The following is a 23,983-nucleotide window of genomic DNA, read 5'->3' on the forward strand; positions in this document are numbered from 1 at the left end:
AACTATTTATTCGAAACGAACGAAACTCCTGCGGCATTATAAAGTTTTGTTTTTCTTTTGGCTGGATCGATCTGTTTCTTTTTATTGGCTAGATCAATCGATCGATCCTCAATCTGTTTTTTCTTTTCATTTTCTTTTAGAAGACATTAATAAAAATCAGACGGTCCAAAATTTATTCGATGACCGTGAATTCATACGGACTCCGATAGCGCAGAAACTTATACTCTATTTCCCACTGCTTCGATCTCAGAGTATACTACGCGGATGAATAATTAAAAGCTTCGATCTCAGAGTTGTGCATCAAATAATTTGGGGGGGTTACGTTGGTGTCTAAACCAAGGGCATGCACATCCCGGAGTAACATTTATTAAACCAAATTATATAATCAATGAGGAATGAAGGAATATTATTGTACGTGTAGTACCCGCTCACAAAAAAAAAAAAGCTAGCTACTGCAGCAACCAGCTGAGATTGATTAGTTAAGTGTATCAATCAGACAGTACGTACGCCTCCCTAGCTTACTTTTATTACAATTGAAGAGTATTATTGTCATCAATTAAATAAATGATCAAAATCAGATCAGTGGACACACTAGTAGATTATTAATCTATAGCTAGATGACAGTGAGAACAGAAGAGAAGGAAGAGGTCACAGGATGGACATATGCATCACACAAGCATCAACTTTATTATGACTTGAGAGACTAATCTATCTGGATGCATTGACTCGTATACCGAATCGGTCAATAGAGAGTTTCAGTCAGTGACGTATGCATCGATCCAACAGATCGATGAAGTGACAATTTGAAGGCCAAAAGTGGTGATTGAGTAGTGCAAGCGAACGCAAAATATGCTGTCTGCAGCGAAGCTCCTTGCTACTAGTACTAGTGGAGATTAATTAGCTACCTTTTAGTTTGTTCCTATAACTTCTGATTAGGGTTCTTCTAGTGTGTGTTTAGTACGTACGTTCACGGATGAGATCGGATGTATCGATCCGAATTTAATTTAATTGGTCGTTTGGTTGCGTGGATGAAAATGAAAATAACAAATTATTATAACTCATATCAAAATATATTAATTACAAATAATCTTACCATAATTATACTAATTAACAATAAAACATACTAATTATCCCTAATCAACAGTAAACATAAAATAATAATCACTAATTAATAACAAAACACACTAATTATCACTAATTAGTTTCTAATGATAGCTGTTGGCAAGGGTGGATATCCTCATCGTACATAGGCTGCGTTCGTTTGCACCCCTTAATAACCCAGATTCCCTTGTTTTTCATGTGCACGCTTTCCAAACTACTAAACGGTGTATTTTTAAAAAAAATTTATAGAAAAGTTGCTTTAAAAATCCTATTAATCTATTTTTTAATTTTTAATAATTAATAATTAATTAATCATGTATTAATGTATTAATCTATTACCACGTTTTCCGCATCGGCTAATAAACCCAAGTGCAAAACGCGGCCATATTGGTCCGATTCATCCAACTTAACACATTTGAGAAATATTCAGAGGGTGGATGTCATGTCAATCATGTGAACCAATATATGTGAAAAACCTAGCATTCATATCCCATTCACCTATATCCACTCATCCAAACACACTCATAGGACGTCATATGGTGCTTAATTTTTTACGGTGCATGTTTCTAATATTTAGGTATACGTAAAAATATTAGGCGTAACATCCATTTTATACAATTCAACTATATATCACGCTAGCTAGTCTAAAAATCACCCCTATAAACTTTCAAAATCATTTTGTTTACACACACAGTCCAGAGCTACAAAACTATGTTTTGGGCCTACACAATCTAAGGGATTAATCTGATGTGGTGAGTATTATCTCCATCTTGTAAGTTGGGCTATACCATCACCAATTTTTTGATTTGGGACTACACCCAACAATTTTTATCTAGGTGGTACCTACATGGTACTTCAATTAGTAAAAAATAAGTGGGGCTCATATGTCAATTGGTTGTCTTCGTGCTCTTTTTTTCTTTTCTATTCCCATAAATTCTAGTCAGGGACACAACCACTAGCGAAACCAATCTCTTCTCCCTATGTTGTCAGCAAGTCAGCTATTAGCTTAGACGACATCCACCTCAAATGCACCGGCTCTAGTGAGCTTCATCTTAATTTCTTGCACGGTTGATGCCAAGCTTAGAGTCATTTATAGAGGAGGCGCATGGCATAGAGAAGGCATTGGCATGACTATATATAGATGTGGATGAGATGGATGTGTTGACATCAAAAAGGATGAGTCGAGGATGATCTGGTGGCTATGGCAGATGAGTAGGCATAAGAATTATGGATGTGGATCTTGCCCAAACTAAGCTAGGACTTCTTCTTTCCCTCCCCTTTATATTTATACTATAGTACATATGCATGTACTGGCTCATGATTATTCAAAATTATTTGATTTCTTCAAACAATAGAATTATATAAATAAAATTATGAACAATTAATAATTCCTTAAGTCGTTATCTGAAATTCATGCTCACATTGGATGCTACTCAGGTCACTGTAACCACTAGACTACATGCCTGTTTATTTTTATTTTCCTACTTTGTTTTGGTTGTTGGTGCATCTATATGTAGAGGCCGGATGTTTTCATTGATTATGATTACTAATCTGCTATATAAAATATAAATCAAAATAAAGCACGTAGGTTCGCATTAGTTGTCGAGGGTAAAACAGTGATAATTACTTCAAAGTTATTGTTCAGGAAAAGGAACAATCAAGTCATGCCCAATTGGGCAAATTGAGAAAGACTGCAAATATACGGACGATCATATGTCTACTCCGAATCAGTCGAGTGTTCACATTATAATAGCTAGCTAGCAGCTGGAAATGTTTTCTTAATTAATTAGACGAGTTAATTAAGCACTCCACTAGATTGACAATCAAACTCTAGTTTATTGATCTAAGGAAAATAAGGTCCTTGTCAGTGAGAGTTTCATTCTCATTCTCATTCTCATTAAATATAGTGTCATATCAGTAATTTTGATGATATGACAATGAGTTAGTGAGATAGATGTTCCATCAAGATAAAACTATGTTTAGACCGTTTCCAATGTAACTTGTCTCTTACATATACTGCTTATGAAACAACAACTGAAATAATGCATTGTATATGTTGTTTTAATATCTTGTTTCTTACTCGACATTCTTAGAAACATAAAAACAAAACTTTCTAGTGGGTATGGCCTAATTACAATTTACAATCAAAGTGTGTAGATGGATGGAATTAACTTTGACAAACTGATATATGCTCCCTTCGTTTTAGGCTACAGGATGTTTTGGTTTTTTCAAGATTCATCTATGAACCTATATATATATATATATATATATATATATATATATATATATATATATATATATATGCGTGTGTTGTGTCCGTATTTACTCTATACATATGAATGTAGAGGCCGTAATATATTTGTTATTTGATTAATACTAATTAACTAGCTAAACTGCTAATAATATTGTACGGAGTATATTTGCATTAGCATAGAAAACAATTACCAAGATAAAAGAGGACGGGAAAAACGTTTGTTCCCACTATTAAGAAAAAACATATAGCAGTTCGTTCTGCATGCACAGCGAGAACGACACACATCGATCCCCAAACATACATACATGCATGCATGGTCTCCCAGAGAAAAAAAAATTAATGCAATCACCAAATTAATATTCCTTCGGCCTAGAACATCTCCGGATGATACAAAACTGCCACCCCATTTTATTCTTGTTTCCTTGTGTATGTATGCCCGACAATAAGTTGCAGTGAACTCAAATGTTTGCTTCCTCCCTGTGACTATCTCATCAACATCACACACATATATATATGTGTACATGTACATGAAATAATAATAATAAAAAAAAGAGATCGAACAGTTGCATGTACACTCAAAAGCTAGCAAGCATGTACTAGTGCTGAAAACAATGCATGTGTAAGCAGTACTGTGCATGCGCCAAAGCAAGAGACACAAGGACACAGTCTTACCGCCTCCTGCCTAGCTTTATATCCGGCTTCCGGCGAGCCAGTTTAATTAATTTGCCAATATAATTCAAATAACCGGCAGCAATATTGTACCAGCTTATTCACATGCCCACCAACATCGATCTACAAAACAAAACTTGACCTCATCTCCAGTTCTCCTGATTAATTAATTAACAAATACTCCCTCAGTTTGTTAATTAATTAATATCTATCTGTTAAGAAATTGTGTCCAATATCAAACTTAAAAAATTTTGGACACAAGCATATATATAAGAAAAAGAAATATATGCTGCCATGTGAAAATGTCAACCAAGAAAAAGTTACTTTTAAACCAATTGATTTGTCTTTAAAATTGTTTTGAACAATATGCTGCTGTAGTACGTTGCTGGTATATGTAATAATTAATAAATCACACAATTTTCTCATCAGTCTGGCATAATGAATCAGAAAGGGTACGTGTGTGCATTTTTGGCCGTAAGAACAAATATTTTTCTATCAAGTACCATAATGGTGCTCTTTTTTGATATTATTATACTAATATTACCGTAATAATGCACTTTAAGGCTACTTAATTAGAGTGTTAATTCTCTTTGTTAATTACTACGTTGTGTATATACATACTTGTAAAGAGATAGTATATGTAACATAGCATTATGGCATCATATAGTGATGGAGACGATATGCATGATGGATATATGCAAGTATCTCACATCGATCATCACAGAGACAGAGAAAGAGAAACATAAACGCAAGACAACAAAAACACAGCCTTCTCCAACTTGGCATCATGCACTATTAGCTAGCTAGCAAGGAGCAAGCACTTCTCGATCTCTTCTCGTGTACTACTACTAGTAGTAGCTAGTAGCACCGGGCCATGGACGCCGCCGCCATGGACCGTATGGCCAAGCACTACTGGGCTATGTGGGGCGCTACTGCCAGCGGCGCCGCCGTTAGATCCGCCTGGCCGCCGGCGCATGGCGAGCCGTCGTGGGAGGAGCAGGCGTTCGCGCAGGACGCAGCGGGGCACCTCGGTGGCTGCGTCTGGCCGCCCCGCTCCTACACGTGCAGCTTCTGCCGGCGAGAGTTCCGGTCGGCGCAGGCGCTCGGTGGGCACATGAACGTGCACCGCCGCGACCGCGCTCGGCTCCGGCAGTGCGCGTCCTCCCCGGAACCCGCGGATCGCGAAGACGACCTGCAGGTCCAGCTGCAACAACCAGTCGTCAGCCTCTGCGCGCCGCCGCCTCCTGTTTCAGCTGATCATCAATTACCGGCGGTTGGAAATCACTCTCCCTTGCTACGACTCTCCAGCCCTAATTCCACAGCCGGTGATTCAGTTCATCATCAGGATCAGCAGCAGCTGCGGGCGGCCATAGCAACAACTTATAACTCTTCTTCTGCTTCGTCTCCGAATTCCTGCATAGCAACCATCATCAAGGAGAGCAGGAACAAGGCAAGGTTGTTCACCACCATGCCTCCTCCTCCTGCTGCTGCTGCTGCTGCTGCAACAACATTCGGATTAGGATTAGGAGGTGACTATGTGAAGGAGAAAGAGGATGATGAGAACTCTTTGGAGGAGAGGAAGAGGAAGCGAAGGCGTGTGGACGAGGCGCTGACTCCAACGGCAGCCGAGGGAGAGGGGCGCCGGCGAGAAGCTGATCATCCAGATCAAGATGCAAACAAGGTAATCACAAGCAGCCCAGCCCCAGCTAGCTCCAGTAGTGCATCAGCCGCGCTACTTGTTCATCATCGTCTGGCCATAGTAGGCCGACAAGAAGTAGATCTGGAGCTTAGGCTTGGGACTAGCCCGGCCTAAATTAAACTCCACAATACACTCTTCAAGTTTTGTTGTTTCGTGCCGTTATAATTCGATCTGATCACCATGTTTGAGTGTGTACATGTGCTCGGTCGATCTATCTTGCCCCAGTTCAACTCTCTTCGCTTCAATTTCTCCTCTTTCCCTTCCCCTTTGTCTGATCTGGTTCTTAATTTCCTGATTGTTCTTGCAAGATTCAATCGGAATTATAATTGTACGTTGTGTCCTAGCTAATTTGGCCAAAGGCCTTATATATCTTCCTTCAATTACACACATATATGCTCTTCATGTGTCAGCATATATATGTATAGCAGCTCAACATTTGAACCGTGTTTTTTTCATATGGAGTATATTGCAATTAATTTGTGCGGCAAGGCTAGCTTGTAACAGACCTGTGTAATCTTAATTTGTCAAATCAAAATTATATGCTTCCTCATTAAATTTCCATCATGTAGAATTAGTTTGATCTCATCAGGTAGATATATCAATGTTTGTCATTTTAAATTATTTCATTCTTACATTTTTAAACCAACTTATATACGGTTAATTCAGTTCTTGTTTGTGAATTCCTTTTGTTGATAATCATTATATATATTTTGTTCATGTACACAATGATGTTTATTATTGATTCATTATTGTAAGTCTTCGTTCCCTTGTGGATTATTGATCGATGCAAATGGTGATTCAGTAAGGGGAATTTGGAAGTTTGAAAACAACTGTAATATATCTTTTCAGGCTAACGAGGCTTTCTAGATTTACTCTAAGAAACAGCATGAAATTGACAGCAAATCGTTTGTGTTTATGACTATTAAGTCTATACTATCTAGTTATATATATATATATATATATAACATAATATGCATAGTAGTTGGCTCAATCAGGGAAGTAACCAAACAAAACATATAGTTACATTTCGTCAGTGTATGTAGGAGTATGTTCGATGCATATTTGTCTCGTGACACCTAAGTTGATCTGTGATCGATCTATATATGTATCAATCTATATATAGTTCTTGCATACCATATATAATTAAGTTGAAGTTGGTGTTTTCTCTTGTCCACCAACCATCCATGGGAATATGTGATGGCCAAGCAAGCAAAGGTTGCTTCTTCTTTTAGGTCATCAGGGCACAAGCTGACAGTAGAGAAGCCAAAGTGCTCGTCTGTTCTTGTCTTGTACACCCTCCCCATATATATGTAGGGGCACTCGAGCATACTGAAAGAAAAAAAAATAAAGGTCTCTTGCTTGTATTATATCATATCAAGATTAGCTTGATGGAAAGATGGTTACACCATCCATCATCTGTATGATAATGCACGCGAAAATTGCCGGAGTGCTAGCTTGTCCAATATAATTAAGGTTTCGGAAGCTAGCTAGCTCTGTCTATATATAATATATCAGAGTGTGTGCAGGGAGAAAGTGGTGAGAGAGAGATTAGCTAGTGAGCTAGAGAGAGATGAAGTAGTTTTAGAGGCATATGCATGTAGAGACAGAGATCACAAGCGAAGGAAGCAAGCTTGCAAGCATAGTTGCATTATATTGGCACCCACACACAATATATGCACTGACACATTCCAGCAATCAGAGAAACCACATGCGTATGCATACGATCCATCGATACTGCCATGGAATAATTCAAACACTGTACTGTCATCGATCTGCATCGTCGACATGCATGGCTAGCTACCTCTGCATGCAATGCAAGAATCTCTCTCCCTCTCTCATTCTGCTTTGGCATCATCAAGTACTGCTCGCATGCTGTTCTCAAGCCTGGAGCATAAATACAATGTATTAATTTATATCATTGATTGTCTATACGCATAGTACGTACCTACGATGACAATGTATACATTGCAGTATATGCTTCATTAATGAGAGAAGAATTATGTAAGCATCTGATATCATACACATGCATGTATAGAGAACTAGTGTACTAGATAGTACAGCTCCTACAGATGTTTCTATATCTATGTGGTTCCCACCAAGACACGATGCTGAAGATTCTTTTTAAATAAATAGATAAGTTACTTTTTATAAATTGAGCCAGCAGAAGGACCGCCAATTATATTTTTTATTATGTAGGAGGAAACGTAAAATCATATGGGACAATAATAAACTCTCCTTACAACTTAAAACATCGATGAGACATTACATGTACATACAGTTTCATGGGCGAGCTAGATTGATTTATGTCCAGTAATCAACTACTAGTTCCTAATTAATAGCCTTAGACTACGTGTGAAAGAGTCTTACATATGCAATAAAATCAACACGACACCAGAACGGCCCACATATGACGGTACATCTCGGACCAAAGTGTCTTGTCACAGACCTCATCTGGGATCACTCTAGGTTGTATCCATTACAGAGGATATGGGGAGAAACCCATCATAGATATAGAGTTATCTTTGATATAATCAATCGATACAATACACCTTTGATGGGCACAAACTTGGTCCCATCACAGGTGATGCATCTGTCACACCCGTCACAGATCTCATAGTCATCTTTGACGGGCACATATATGAGACCCGCCAAGGGTGACCCATCGTCTATATATACCCTCGCTCTCTCAATGCATGCCATCCTAGTTGAGTGTATTATTCATTGTGGGATACTCGGATAAGGAGTATACCCATGACTGTATGTATTCATATAGGGAAGGGATTCCAAGGTGTAAAGGAAAATGTAAAGGTAGTAACCGTGCAGTATATATCTGACTAAGTATATGGCAAGCCTTAGTTCTCTTCTAGGTATTCATAACCAGATGGACATGGTTGGTTTAGATATGATAGATGCTTAGTCGGATTCGGTTAGGTATCTATCTATTGTAACTCTATCTCTCTGTATATAAGAGGAGATATATAGGGGTGTCCCTTGAGAATAATAATAGAATTGTGCTCCCTCTTCAATGCAATTTGCTTGAAGATTACTGATCCTAAATAATTAGATGGCATATATGCATATATTGTAAAAACCCTAGGCCATCTCAAGATATATTTTTCCATTTACATTTTTTTCCGTTTACATTCTACATGATGGAACATTTCATTGTCCATTTGGTGAAGTAGACAAAAGTGTGGTAATGCATTCCTAAGGCATATGTATCATTTTTAAAAGTACGGAATTGGTTCCACACTGAGCAAAGCATCATTGAAGGGTGCACGAGTAGGTAGTTGAATCTTGTGGACTACATGTCAAAGACTGATTATGTTGGAATTCCTCGGTCTTAGCAAGAAGGAAGGTTGGAAGGGATGGATACCATCAAAAGTAAAGCTATAAAGCTAGATTGTATGGTGTATGATAAAGCCCATTTCCTCTAGGATATTATAGAAGTAGTATTGTACTTGCGAGAACACAAGACATTGATCCGATAGAAGAGCGTCAAATCTGAGAGATGGATCCAACAGAAGCACAAAGCGAGTTTCAACAAATGGTTCAAGCAATGTATGTTTTTCCAACTTCTACAACACGGCAAGTGAAACCCTCAAAGGGTTACCATAGGGCCATGTAACAGCCCGCTCTCTAGAACCGCATAGCCCAGCCCAACCAACGGACGGGCTCACTTACACATACTACCCCGCTTACAGGCCATGAATGGGATGTTAATATCTGGCAAGGATATGACATCAATGGATACACCTTTCGCGTTGTCCATGACGATGACAAGAGCTACGACCGCATAGAAGCAATAACAGACCAACTCGGGCGGTGGGATCCGTACCGCTACAACCGCATAGAGCAAATTTTAGAGATGAATTATTTAAAGTTGAAAGTATCATTGCTCCGTACTCTATGGGTGTTGATGTAAAATCTGCCCCAACATGCAGAGGCCTAAGAGATTTGCTTTGCTCTAGTGGAAGTCCTTAGCTTCGAGATTTGAGGCGTGCTAGTTAATTTAATCCTGCAACTAACAAGATAGATAGACAAAGTAGGTTATATTAACTAGCTGATCAGGCCAATTGCCGCAAGGTTTTGAAATATACAATTGAACAATCGACTGTATATTCTATGTATATTTAATGGTTGAGTAAATAAACCAAGCAATGATCATCGGCTGATATAAATTGTGGATAAACATAATTGACTAAATTACTCAATTCTCCTCATTATGTATAATCTTGATAGATCAAACCAAACCGAGATAGCGTAAGATTATAACTAATAAGAAACCAAGCAACAAAAAACTAATGTAAACCTATTAATTTGCCAAGTTGATGTTAATATTTAGAAAGAGAATAAGATAATTCATCGGCTAGTGCTAGATACTCTTCTGGAAATGGTCCTAACATCTTTTGATTTCTTTAGGTTGTGTTGAAAGAGATCAAAGAGAACGATAAGCCCGGTGGATTTCCTAGGTCCATTGCTGGTAAACAAGATCAACATCAAATCCAACATAGATGATGTCTTTGAATATGTCACCCTATGTTCACAGGCCCACCAAGAAAAGGAGTATATAATGTGTGCACACAATCAAGAGTAAAGGTCAACGCTACATTTTTCCTTTAAATACTTCATTTTTATTCTATTAGTGAATTATAGTTTTTATGGTACACTACAATCTTGCATAAAGCATTGGATTTTGTTTTCCACAATATCAAAATAGAACAAGGTTTATTACTTTAATTCCAAGGAGGTTGGCACATACAATTCCAATCCTCTAGTCACCACATTAGATAGGACATTGGCACCATATGCTGATATATAAGGGAGGTGAACAAAGAGGGTAGAACTCGCTTCATCATGACTTCAATCTCAAGTGCCAGCAATAGATCAACGGCCAGTGGTTTCTATATGAGCTTCAATATGTCTACATTGATAAAAATAGGTGACCAATTTCAAAACTAAGGTTCGGGTTGACAAGTTCCTCTAGTTTGTAAGCGTCAACGTTAGTATCTACCAACAGATATGAACTAACGTTTTATTCAATAAAAAATAAGTAGGAAGTTTGAAGTCATCAACCCACCAGCTATTACAGGGGAAATTGCTACATTTATTCTCGAGTAAATCTTGAACAAGAAAGGCATTTTTTTTTAGAATTAGATGATCGAACTGCTAGCTATAGTCTGTAAACACCAATGACAAGCATTTAAGTATAAGAAATACTATTGACAAGTATGAGTTCTAGAAAAATACTATCATACAAATAAATTTGTCTGAGAAATGCCATCGTCGTGAGGGTTTCATCTATTTTTATTGTTAAATATATTGTTCACACCGTAGAACTTAACGGAGAAATGCTGACAGAACCTTAACGACAATGACATTTCTTAGATAAATTCGTTTTTACAATGGTATTTTACAGAACTCGTATTAATGATATTTTTTAGAATCAAGTGTTTGCCAATGACATCTATTAGATTTTCTCATAAAGATCATCGTTGACTTGTGGGATGAACTAGACTGTTTTCTTCTATGTATTACACTGTTATTTGTTTTATATATGCAATTGCTTATATTATACTGATATTAAATACTTATGTGTAATATACTAACATGATATGTTGTGACGGCTCTCTTTCGATGTTATATGATGAGTAAGTTTGGACAGCAAATATGTGAGGTTGTGGCGGAAATACTTTGTGAAGTTTAATTGGGTGAATTGTGTATGTGTGACCATGACTAGTTGTGTATATATTGATTGGATGAGATTGCTGACATGTAAACATGTATGGATGTGGAATTGTGTATATGACAATTATGTGTTTGTGTACAATGTAGGTGTGTATATCTCTTGCTTTGTATGGGGGATTTTTAGTTTTTTTAGAGGGCGTACGTGGCTAGCATTTTCTGAGGCTACGCGGTGTTTAAAAAAGAATTTACAAAGGTTATTAAGTACGGGTCAGAATATATGTAAGAGTCACCACAGGTGAGAAAACACGCGACAAGTGAGTGACGAATGGATACGAAGTGTAGTGTAGATGGTCAACGTCACCTGTAATGAACCGCTTATATGTGACCAGTTGGAGGAGATGATGATCACTGCACCACTAATAGGTGGAGGGATATCGCTGACAGCTAATCTCTTAATCTTATGATGGTCAAACCCGTTATTGGTGAAAACCTGGACCGACGTAGCTAGAGCAACAAACCTATAATGTGATGGTCGTCTAATGGAGCTCGGCCGGCTTGATCGTGACGACTCAATGAAACGAGACTACCAACCATTGCCAATATCGATATCTCTATACCCAGATCGTCCGATCCCAAAAAAATAATTTAAATTGAAACAAGTATTCACCCAACCATCAAACTATCATAGTATTGTCAACCTCCAATTGTCATGTCCAGAAGCATGCATAAATGCTCTCAATGTGGACATCTATAGGATGTGTAGCTGCTGAATGTTAATGGTCATATACTAGCTACTAGTAACATTTCCAACATAAAACTAATTAAACCGGCAAGCATGCTGTGGGCCAGCTGAGGATTTCACTGACAGCAGGAGATCGAGGTAGAGCCTTCTCCATTGCTGCCCTGGCTTTCCTTCATGGTATAAATCAACCCACCATTTTGACCTCGCCTTCAAAATAGGAAGCAGGGCAAAAGGAATACAGCAGGACCAGATACTAAATTAGCAGCCTAGATGCAGTCCAGGTTAAATTGGGGTTCAATTCATTGATCCAATAGAAGTAAAACTGGAAAATACTGCATCTTCCGCAACAAGAACTGAATTGACCTGCCAATCCTGAGCAAGATGCAGCAGTAATAGAAACTAAAGGCAATTAAAACAGTTTTGGCTCAAAATGCCTGCAGCTGGTTCTAACTACATGGTCAGCAACTCACGGCTACGCCATCTCCCTCTCTAATTTCGCATTCCTACTCGTTGCAATAATCTCCCTCACTTTCCTCATAAACTCATCATCTCCTTGTGCCTCGTGGGGTATAATTTGCAGACAAGATGACAACACCAAAACCTTTGCATCCAGTGTCCTAAGGGCATCTGGATCACGGTCATAATCCTGTCACACAGAGAGAAAGGAAAGGCATTAGGAAGTCCAAACTGGACAGTCACCAAAAGTTGTAGGCAACAAAGCTCAATTAAGAAGGCAATACCTTCTCTGTAACCAAGACAATAGCATCATTTTTGTGTTGATGAACAAGCTTCGTCAATGTGTCTTGGATGAGCTGCAGGTCCTATTGTATGCAACAATAAGAGAAAAACAATCAGCATGTAAGAATCAACAGTGGTAGCTCTAAGAAACTATAAATTGACAAAAGAAATGCTTGAGTTGCAACAGCTCGACTAATGTTTAAGCTAACAATTATATTTACCCATTTTAGTTTAGGAAACAACTCATATTGCATAGACATTGGAAAGAAAGGTTGCATCTGCATGCTCTGACTCATGAATTTGTTTTCAACCAAAGGCTTAAAGCCCTGCTTTTTTTTACTTATGTATCATTGAGCTATTCGATCCAATTGCATTTTAAAAGTGCGTGCATCCTCCATTGTTGAAGGAACACTCAGCCTGTCAATTGTTGAAGCAATAGTTTGACTAACGTTTAGGCTAATAATTCATTTTTTTCCCTTTATTTTAGGAAACAGCTCATGTTTCATATACATTGGAAAGCAAGGTTGCATGGGCCTGCTCTGACTAATGAATTAGTTTTTGAACAAAGGCTTAAAGCCCTGCATTTCTGACTTAGGGGCTTTTTGATCCAATCGCATTTTGAAAGTGTGTGCATCTTCAATTGTTGAAGGAATACTCAAGCTGCAATGGCAATATGGCATTACTTACATGAGCACGGAAGAAATGGTGATCGCTGAAATCCAACCTTTCAATTTTTAGAGGCCCAATCTGCAGCCAATGAATGAAGAACATTTGAAGATTTCATGATGACGAGGATTAGCTGATTACTCTATTCAGATTTGTGTTTGAATCTGTCAAGGGATCAATTCACCAAAACTATTAAAAGAAGATAAAGGACTAGAACAATGCATGGATTCAATATTTGGAAGATCTATCCTGATTTGAAAGTAATTAAGTAAAGCTTCATTCACAATCATTTTTTAACCATGAAATGACCAACTTCGGACACGATTTAGTAAAAGCCTGCTACCAATATTAGGCATTGCAAATGAGCCACAAAGAATATTTCTTATGCCCATCATATGTTGATTTGACTCATCTCATCAGTGGGGTTGATAAACAGTTAGCCTGGTATCATTTAATTGCAATAATGCACAGATTACCTTATAATGAAAAGGATTACAACCTCACAACAACCATCGTTCCATATTCATGATAGGTGGGACCGGACAAGGACAAAAGTTTCTAGACAAACTGATAAAAACAAGAAAAATAAACATGAAAGGTACCTCTTTAACTGAATGAATGAAAGCATCTGGGCAGCCAATGGCAGAAACACATAGCACGATTATATTATGCAACACATGAAGAGGCAGTCTCTGTGCAGGTTGGTTGACTTCAAAAATATGCGATGGTGCCAATTTACTTGAGAACACTGGACATGTTGCGCCATTGTCCTGGATTGTGGATAAAATTGTTTTAAGTTGCGCTTCAGAGACCTGTGAAGTAGTAAATGGTTGTTAAGGTTTGAAATGAAAACTGATGAAATCATTTGTTTGCTTCAAGTGAATATACTGCTCTCTCATGGTTGTTCACACGGATGGAAGATCTCTCTATTCATTGCATGAAAAGGAAGATCCCCAAAACAGTGACTCAACAAGCACTACTTTCATTTCAATCTGTTGAAATTAAATTCTTTTGTATGGGTCATAATTCATCAGTACAAGCTGCCCTAGGCTTCACATTGTTGTTATTTACCATACATTTGGGTACTCATGTGCTTGAGAGGTAGAAGCACCAAAAACAATGCCGTTAGAAGTCACTTTAAAACTAGCGCATGAACAGAATACGAGATGGCAACAAGAAGATACAAGTAAGTATGGTATGGTAGGTGGTAATGTTTTGAAAATTCAGATGAGGAGAAAAACATCAGACAACAAGACGTGTGTAAGTGTAGACTAGTGTAGTGATTACCAGGTTAGCATGATGAATAACAACAATATGAGCTCTGGTGAGTGCGGTGAGTGGTTCCCTCAGGGGTCCTCGTGGAATGAGATGTGTGTTCCCCCAAGGTGTCAAGGCATTCACCATGACAATGTCAAGATCTCGAAACAAGCTCCGGTGCTGCCTAGAGGGGTAAAAGCTGTGTTAGTTGCAGTTGCAAATGGAGATGGAGGTGCTGTGTGATAGTACCTGCATCCCATCGTCTAGTATGGCGACTCCAATCTTAGCGGAAGGCGATGGAGGATCATTGAGATGGAGATGGGGATAATAATAGCCATATTTGGTGAGCATGGAAGTAGCCAGGGCAGCCCGATTGGCACCGACGGCAATCTTAGCGGAGGTATCCGAGAGGCGGCGGCAGAGCATCCTTGACTCATCGCCGCCGGCATAACCCTAGATGTGCTCGAGTGAGTGAGTGAGAGTGATAGAGATAGTGTGAATGGAGCAAGGTAAGGGGAAAATACCCTGGTGAGAAGGAGGGGGGAGACGCCGTTGTGGTGGAAGCTTCGGGCGAGGAAGTCGACCATGGGGGTCTTGCCATTCCCGCCCCAGGTGAGGTTGCCGACGCTGACGAGGGGCACGGGCAGGGCGCGGGGGCGCGGGCGGTAGTAGAGGGAGAGGAGGCGGAGGGCGGAGGCGGCGGCGGAGAGGAGGGGGAGGAGGAGGGCGCGGTGGAGGAAGGGGAGAGAAGGGACGGCGGAGTCCGGGGTGGCGGCGATGCGGCCCAGGAGCCGCCGGAGCATCTCGCCGGCGCCGGAGCCGACAATTGATTGATGGAGGTCCCTTAACTTGAGACGTGTTTGTTTTTCATCCCTTAACTATCCCTTAACCGCAGTATCAGAAATGTATATCCCTGAACTCACAAAATCCGTTTAACAAAGATCTCTTAGCAGTATTGACCTATATTTTGACCGGTTTTGCTAACATGTCGTCTCATGGATCCCACATGTCAGATTTTTTTATTTTTTCTCTCTCCTCCCCTCTCTCCTTGTGTCCATCGTCACGTCGAACGCATCCTATACCACCATGGGGAGATGACGGTCTCCCTCATCCGCTCCACGGTGGCCGGCGGGATCCGCCGCAGCCGCTCCTCGATGCTGACGTTGTTGTGGACGTCGTGCTCAGAGATGTAGACGGAGTAGTCGGCGTGGTTCTTGGGCAGGTGCCAGGTGTACTGCATGTACGCCGTGACGGGGTGGAAGAAAACAGGGATGCAGGCAGCGAGCATGGAGTCGAACGCCGACTTGCGCGTGTAGGAGTCGCCCGCTGCAGGCAGAAGATGGAGCTCTGGAAGATCTTCATGTAGCTTGCCGTCGAGCCGTGCTTGTTGTTCGGCCCGTCGGTGCACTCCATGAGGGAGCAGACGCTCGATGCCCTGCACTGCGTGATGAGCTTGCTCCGGATCGATTGATGGTGGTCACCGGATCGAACACCTAAGTGGCGAACTGTAGCAAAACTGACACAGCCAAATGCAGAGCAAGAACAAAGTATGAGGCAATTTTCAGGGATTTCTATTCATCAAAGAATTACAACTCACGCATACAGAGAAATAGCTACTAGACTATTTATAAGTTGTTGTTGATCCGAAAGACTTGGATTGACTCAAAAATTAATCTACTTGATCCATGCCTTACGCCGGCACTACTACCACGCACACAAGTTTCTGAAAAATCTCGGAAGAGTCTTCACAGCCATTTGCCTCGTCCTGGAATCTCTGAAACTTCAGTTATTCTACCGAGTCCCATAGGCCACGACACGACTAACACTAACATCGATTGGGCGCTCCCCGGCCGCCCCGCGCCGGCGAAGGAGAAGAGCCATGGTCGCTCGAGGCGGCACACCTTGTCCTGCCAGAGGAACACGGCCTCGTCGCTCGCCAGGTGGAAGGTCGTCAGGAACAGGATGGCGACGTCGTTGATGTGCCAATGTGCCATGGGTTGGCCTCCACGACGAGCGCTGTCATATTCTTGATGGCCGACAGGCAGCTTGCTGCCCCAGTCGCCCACTTACCGCCTGACCCGGTCGTGGAAGATGATGTCCACCGTGTACTTGTCGAAGTTGTACCACCCTTTCTCCTGGAACACGCCGTCGCCACCGCCGCTGCTCATCTGCGGGTCAAAGCCGTCGTTCGCCGTGAACTTGCACATGTCCCTCCACAGGAAGAGAGCCGTGCAGTTCTTGACCATGACCGTCATCTGCAAGAAAGAAGAGAGATGAGAGAAAGGGAGAGAAGGAGAGAGAAAAAATAAAAAAATCTGACATGTGGGACCCACGGGACGCCACGTCAGCAAAACTGGTCAAAAAATAAGTCAATACTGTCTAGGGACCTTTTTGAACGGATTCTGTGAGTTTAGGGGTACACATTAATGGTATTGCGGTTAAGGAACGAAAAACAAATTCGCCTTCAAGTTTAGAGAACTCTAATGAACTTTTTCCTTGATTGATCAATCGTCTTTGCAATGCCTATACCTGCCATCCCATGATCACGGCCCAAGAGTATAATGGGCCTCGAACACACGCTTAATTTCGGCCTTGGGCCCCCACAAACAGAACTCCAACCAATGAATCCTCCCTCGTCCCAATTTAGGTGGCAATATATGACTCGGTGCTGACATGGCATTACAAGTGAACAATTAATCCTCTCTCCTCCCTCACACGTCCACCACTGAAGTATGTATATTATTTTTTCACATAATAATATACATACTTCAAATTTTAGTGTGAACAAATATTTTAAATTTTAAACTCTAACCTAACTTATCAAACTTGTATGTTTGATATTAGTAATCCATATGTACATTAAATAAACATGATGAATACTTTACTATTCTCTTAGTGATATAGTAAATTAGAGATAGCTATAACTTATGATATATATTTTTCTCTTTTTTCCTTGATTTTTATCTTTAAGTTGTTGGTGTCATATTCTCACAATTTGTACTAACATTATTCTACCGGCTAAAAATATAATATTGTATTGTTTATTCGTAATAGTTTATAACTAGGGTTCAAATAAGATGATATCCATCGTTATCAACACTTTTTGGCATATTCTCGCTATGTCTAAAAACATTATTCTACCTGCTAAAATAGCATATTGTATTGCCACTCCCTTGAAAAGGAAAAGCCGCCGCTGCCCCATGCCTGCCGCAAACGCCGCCGCCCACGCCACTGCGCCGCCGCGCCGGGCCACGCCGTGGCTGACCACCCGCGGTAGGCCGCGCCGGCGCATGCGCTGCCCTGGCCGCCGTGGGTTGTCGTGGCTGCTGCCGGGCTGCGCCGTGGTGTGGTCGGCAAGGCGGAGGTTGGCTTGGCAGTGCGCAGCAGTACTGTCGATGGCGAGGAAGATTATGTCGAATCTTGGCATCGTTATCTTCTGTTTCTCTTTTTCTTTTTTTTTCGGGAAGAGGTTGCTTGTAAAGTGTTAAAATTGAAAAACTACGGTAGAGGAAGAGGAATGGGATCATCTTTGGGAAACGTCGTACTTATTCTAGAGAGACGCTAATTAGAGATATACATGTGAAGAAAGCTTCTTCTCCTTTGTATCTGGATAGATTAGATTTATCTCTTGGATAGATAAGATCACTCCAAATATTTCATAACAGGTAAGATTTGAGGACCTAATCTCATCCCTTAGCTATAAATTTGATGTGAATTGGTAGGTCAATTTATTTCTTTTCATAGGTTAACGTGTGAATTCTAAAAATTTCTAATTAATATAATAATTTCTAGCTATTATTATCTCATGCAATTAATGTGGGGTTGTTAGAAGAGCCTATAATTAATAGGCAAAATTTGCTACAAGGCATCGGAAAAACGTGTAATTAGCCGGTGGACACCGTAATATCATAAATTTGCTGCGGGGCACTATAAAAGTATGGTAACTAGCTATAGGGCACTCGAACCAATTTTTTATTATTTTTAGAGTCAAAAATTCTTAAAAATGACGAGATTGCCCTCGGTGGCAAACCCGTTATGTCGACTGGGTCCAGTCGAACCAGACCCAGTTGGTCTCGAGTCCGCACCACACCCAGACCCTAGCCTACAGGGTAAGTGAGCAGTCGGCGACGGCAGTGACCTAGCGGGGAGGAGGGCACATAACGGGTTGGCCACCGAGGGCAATCTCATCATTTTTAAAATTTTTAACTCCAAAAATAATAAAAAAAATTAGTTAGAGTGCCCGGTAGCTAATTAGTGTCTTGTAGTAAATTCATGGTCTTACGGTGTCCACCGGCTAATTACGTGTTTTTCGATGCCCTGTAAAATTTTGCCTAATTAATATAAGTAAGCTCGTAAAGACAGGTACACTTTTCCCACTATTACTTTTTCTCTTAGATCTAAAATATTTCAAAATTGTAACCATGAACTATTTTCTCAATAATAACTATTTATCCTGAACTTAAAACATTTCTAAATTCTATTTATGTGTTAACTTTTTATCCCAATATCTTTTATTTTTAGTTCAATTTTAAAGTATTCCTAAATCGTACTCCTCCATAAATTCTTCTCTCCACAATAGTTATTTTCAATGAAAAATTGAGATACATCTAAATTGTACTTCTACGTGGGATTTAACTTTCGATATTACTTAAGTTTCATCTGAATTTTACATGTTTCTCTAAAGTGTTTCTACATGAACTATTCTCTCGGTATTAATTATTTTTTCATTCTTTATCCAAATTTCAATATTTCCTTTTCTATATTATGGCTTCTTATATTCATATTGATTATTATTTATTTCTAATTCACATTTTGTATTTTCTAAATTGTATTTTAAACATACTTTTATTATACATTTCTTTATATTTCAGTCACATTTGTATTTCCACTTGGATTCTAAACTGTGCTACTCCATATACTATTTTTGAATAATTTTATTTTTAATACAAATTTTAGGTTCTTCTCAATTGTATTCATATGCTGATTTTTGTTTTATTTTACTTATTTTTCAACTAATTTTTGTATGTTTTTAAATTATATTTCTAGATGGACTCTTAACTCAATATTAATTATTTTTAAATTTTTAATCCTAATTTCTCTTTTTTCTAAATTATATTTATACCTGCACTCTTTTTTACAATTTTATTTTTAATTCTGAATTTATATTTTTAACGAATTTATGTGTTTATAACTTGTATTTCTACATGGACTCTTATGTCAATATTAATTATTTCCCAATTGTTAATATAAATCTTGGGTTTTTTCTAAATTGTACTTATAAATGGATCTCTGTTTACTTTTCTTTGATTTTAATTTTGTTTCTTTTATTTCTAATCAGATTATATTTTGTTTATTAATGTGGGATTTTCTAACCGACGAGAACATATATGGTTGTCATTGGTCTATTACTTTAGATAGCAGTGTGGATAAACATACTGATTGCAATAGGGTGCCTGATCTTTTGTCCGGTGATGATAACTATCGGTTTGGCGTGAACTTCCGATCATCATGATTCAAACCCTACAATTGCAGCACGACATCTCCTTTGGTTATCAACCGAACCGAGTAGGCTAATCTTTGCATGCGAATAAAAGAACACAACAAAGAACAAAAAAAAAGCAACTCAATTGTAGATGAATGATTAATCAGGACCTGGAAGTTGGGTTTCACAAACCGATTATCGACGACAATGCGATGGTAGAATTAATCTAAGCAAAACTCCAAAAAACTAATGTGGGGGATGGCAACTAAATATAGAGTTCTTGGGACATGGTGTCCCCTGGACACGTCCCCCTAATGGGCTCTAAGGCGCTACACATGCCAATGACCCAAAAGATGTGGTCGCAGCTCCCTGGTAGATTCTGAATGCTAACTTGTTTTGACCATGCACGTTGACTTCGATGTAATTTTAATGTCAAAAATGTTATTGCATAGATTATAAAATTATCTTTCCATGCATATGTACATCCTTAAAAAGGAGTCCGTATGCATACTGGGTGTCCGTTTTAATGCAAACTAGTTCCAGAGACCGAGGACTTGAACTCAAGTTTGACTAGCCCTCTTGTTTTACTTGAACGCCCTTAATGATCTTATTCAACTTCACACCTCTCTCCGAGTACTTCATGATCCTATCCAATGTTCTAAACATGATAACATTATTATGTAGGAATATATTCACAAAACTAATAAAAAATTTAGAAATGAGCTCACTCGTAAATTCAATTATGGGAGCGAGCTCTAACCATTGAATCTTGCATAATAACTTAAGTGGGACTGTGTGTACGTGTATCTAAAGTAATGATGTCCTCTTCTCAAGTTTGTAAATAGAACGATTATTGTACAACATTTTTATATATGATATTTCTATAAAGATATTATAAATTTACCAATTAACTTTATAATATTTAATCATATTTTTATACACTGAAATAACCGTCATAAATCAACCGGTTATTCTGCCATTAATGGTTGTTCACTTTGTTGCCAAATGGAACCTACCAAATTTTGGGAAAGGTAGCAATATAAACGTGGCCCAAAATTACCTCTATTGCTATTATAGAATTTTTTTCCTCTCACAAATACTTAAAAGGAAAAGAGCAAACCAAATTTTGTCCATTTCAAAATATTAATGATTTCAAATTTTGGTAAAGTTGATTTGGTCATCAAAAAGACCTTAGATATAATGGACTAGCTAACTGCGTTTAATTAGCTCAACTTAGAATGTAAGGCGATCTAAGAAATTAAGGTGGTGTTTAGATTGAGAAAATTTTTGGAAGAAGTGTCACGTCAAATGTTTGACCGGATGTCGGAAGGGATTTTCGGACATGAACGAAAAAACGAATTTCACGGCTAGCCTGGAAACCGCGAGACGGATCTTTTGAGCCTAATTAATCCGTCATTAGCACATGTTAGTTACTATAGCACTTATGGCTAATCATGGACTAATTAGGCTCAAAAGATTCGTCTCAAGATTTTTTTCATAACTGTGCAATTAGTTTTTTGGTTCATCTACGTTTAATATTTTATTTAGGTGTCCAAAAATTTAATGTGATGTTTTTGGAGAAAAATTTTGGGAACTGAACAAGGCCTGATTAGAGTTCACGCGTGCGTGCAGTGTGTGAACGCTAACGCACGATTCGCTTATATATATGTGAACGAATTGATTGAAGGCACACGCTCCATTCATACCATCCATCATTTTCATTCGCTAGCTTCTTGCAGTTTTCTCCCTCTTTTTCCGAAAAAAAGAATGTAAGATTTTCACATGATTTCTCTGAATTAGTTTAATTCTCCCAACCAAATAGGCCCTTCATTTTTTTTGCACAATATTTTAATTTTCTTTCTCTTCAAGACTGGTGGTTTTGTTGCATTATTTTAGCTAGTCAAAAGGAACTACTGATCATGCACTTAATAACCGGCCATTTGATATATAGGCTGATATGTGCACTGACACTGAGCCTTGTTTAGTTGCTAAAAATTTTTGGCAAAAGGGTCACGTCAGACATTTGACCGGATGTCGAAATGGGTTTTTGGACATGAATGAAAAAACGAATTTCAGATTTCGTCTAGAAACCGCGAGATGAATTTTCTGAGTCTAATTAATCCGTCATTAGCACATGGTGGTTACTGTAGCACTTATGGCTAATCATATATTAATATGGCTCAAAAGATTCGTCTTACGATTTCTCCCATAACTGTGTAATTAGTTTTATTGTTCATGTATATTTAATGCTCCATTTAAATATCCAAATATTCGATGTGATGTTTTTGAAAAAATATTTGAAGAACTAAACAGGGCCTAAAGAGCCTGATTGCTCACTCATGCCCTAACAATTACTGATATCGAACCTAGCTCCTTGTCGCTGATCAACTTCTGACAATAGGAAATTAGCTACTACGATTGACATACTTCTCCGTCCAAAAATTAATAATATCTAGTATTTAAACCTTATCCCAAAATATAAATGTTTTTATCACTAATCACACTATTATTTATCTCATCAATCACTTTTGATGATTCGATTTTATTTTCATTGTATTCTTCACCTGCCCCTTCTACAGTTGTTCATTTTTTTTTATTATTAAAGAACAATGTAGCATGTTTTTCTTAATCTTAATCATGTTAAATAACTTGAAAATTTTATATTTTAGGACGGAATTGTAGCTACATTAATTGCACGCGGCTTGTTGGCTTGTCGCCTTGTCCCCTTGTGATCTTCAGCATCTGTAGGTATGAACGCTCCATCGTGCTATGACCCCCTGCCCCAAGCAAATTCAACAGCAACTCGGCTAGCTAGCTGTACGTACTCCCAAAATATGATGTGCTTGCTTGCAATAGTATCTAAAATGTACTACTTATAGGGGCATCTTTTGGCTTAAAAAAATCAAACCACATATTTACTAATAAATAATAATTTAAAATAAAACTATTATATAGAAAATAAACTATTATATATAGAAAATAAACGATAATTTAAAAACCTCATAGTCAACTCTAAATTTAAGATTAAAGATTTAAATTTTAGCTTATAAGCATATCAAAAGCCAAAAGACTACTCTTAAGTATTTTGATTTCTTGCTGTACGTAATTAAACTATGTGCAAATACATATATAGTTATTAACTTACCAGATCCATAGGTTAGCAGCAAAGTTTGTTTTAATATTTTTCTCCTATATATTTCACTCACTTATATACTTAATGCATTTATCTTGAAGCATTCCCTCACTTATTTGTTTACAGTTAGCTCTTACATGAAAGCCAACCTCCTTTATTTTTTTTTCATTTTCTCTCTCCTCCACGTGTGCAAATAGTTGGCTTGTAGACTACTATTGCACTTGTTCTTACCTAATTTATTTAGCTACAAATTCCAAGAAACCCAAAATATATGTAATGCGCTATGAGTATTTTCTTTTCTATCCTTTCCTTAATTGCACCCTATCTTTTCATATATGCTTATGCTCATAAGTCTAATTTTGAATTTTTCATCTTAAATTTAGAGTTATTTAGGGGGTTTTATCATAGTTTATTATTTAGTCTTGATTTTTAGATCGCTAAAAAATATATGTAAAAATTTATTCAAAATTATTTTCTGTTTTTTTCAATGACCCTTTTGTTTCCTAGGTTCTACTCACGGATATAGAACGTCAATATATTTGTTACATCTAGGT

The 23,983-nt window shown here is 38.4% G+C and overlaps 2 protein-coding genes and 1 pseudogene across 2 annotated transcripts; 1 reads left to right on the forward strand and 2 right to left on the reverse strand.

Moving 5' to 3' along the window:
* The first annotated feature begins 4,771 nt into the window (after nt 1–4,771).
* Nucleotides 4,772–6,228, forward strand: LOC102712371 (zinc finger protein 10-like). The gene has a single exon (XM_006657322.2). It carries the CDS (start codon nt 4,899–4,901, stop codon nt 5,835–5,837), a length of 939 nt encoding a protein of 312 aa, XP_006657385.1. The 5' UTR covers nt 4,772–4,898; the 3' UTR covers nt 5,838–6,228.
* Nucleotides 6,229–12,053: 5,825 nt separating this feature from the next.
* Nucleotides 12,054–15,690, reverse strand: LOC102706670 (probable tetraacyldisaccharide 4'-kinase, mitochondrial). The gene is made up of 7 exons (XM_015839505.2): nt 15,339–15,690; nt 15,064–15,267; nt 14,845–14,994; nt 14,160–14,369; nt 13,579–13,638; nt 12,894–12,974; nt 12,054–12,799 (listed from the first exon to the last, which is right to left on the reverse strand). Exons 1-7 carry the CDS (start codon nt 15,615–15,617, stop codon nt 12,626–12,628), a joined length of 1,158 nt encoding a protein of 385 aa, XP_015694991.2. The 5' UTR covers nt 15,618–15,690; the 3' UTR covers nt 12,054–12,625.
* A 184-nt stretch (nt 15,691–15,874) lies between these two features.
* Nucleotides 15,875–17,060, reverse strand: LOC107304518 (annotated as a pseudogene).
* Between the last annotated feature and the right edge of the window lie 6,923 nt (nt 17,061–23,983).

Source organism: Oryza brachyantha, chromosome 7 (assembly GCF_000231095.2).
Source record: "Oryza brachyantha chromosome 7, ObraRS2, whole genome shotgun sequence".
NCBI lineage: Eukaryota > Viridiplantae > Streptophyta > Magnoliopsida > Poales > Poaceae > Oryza > Oryza brachyantha.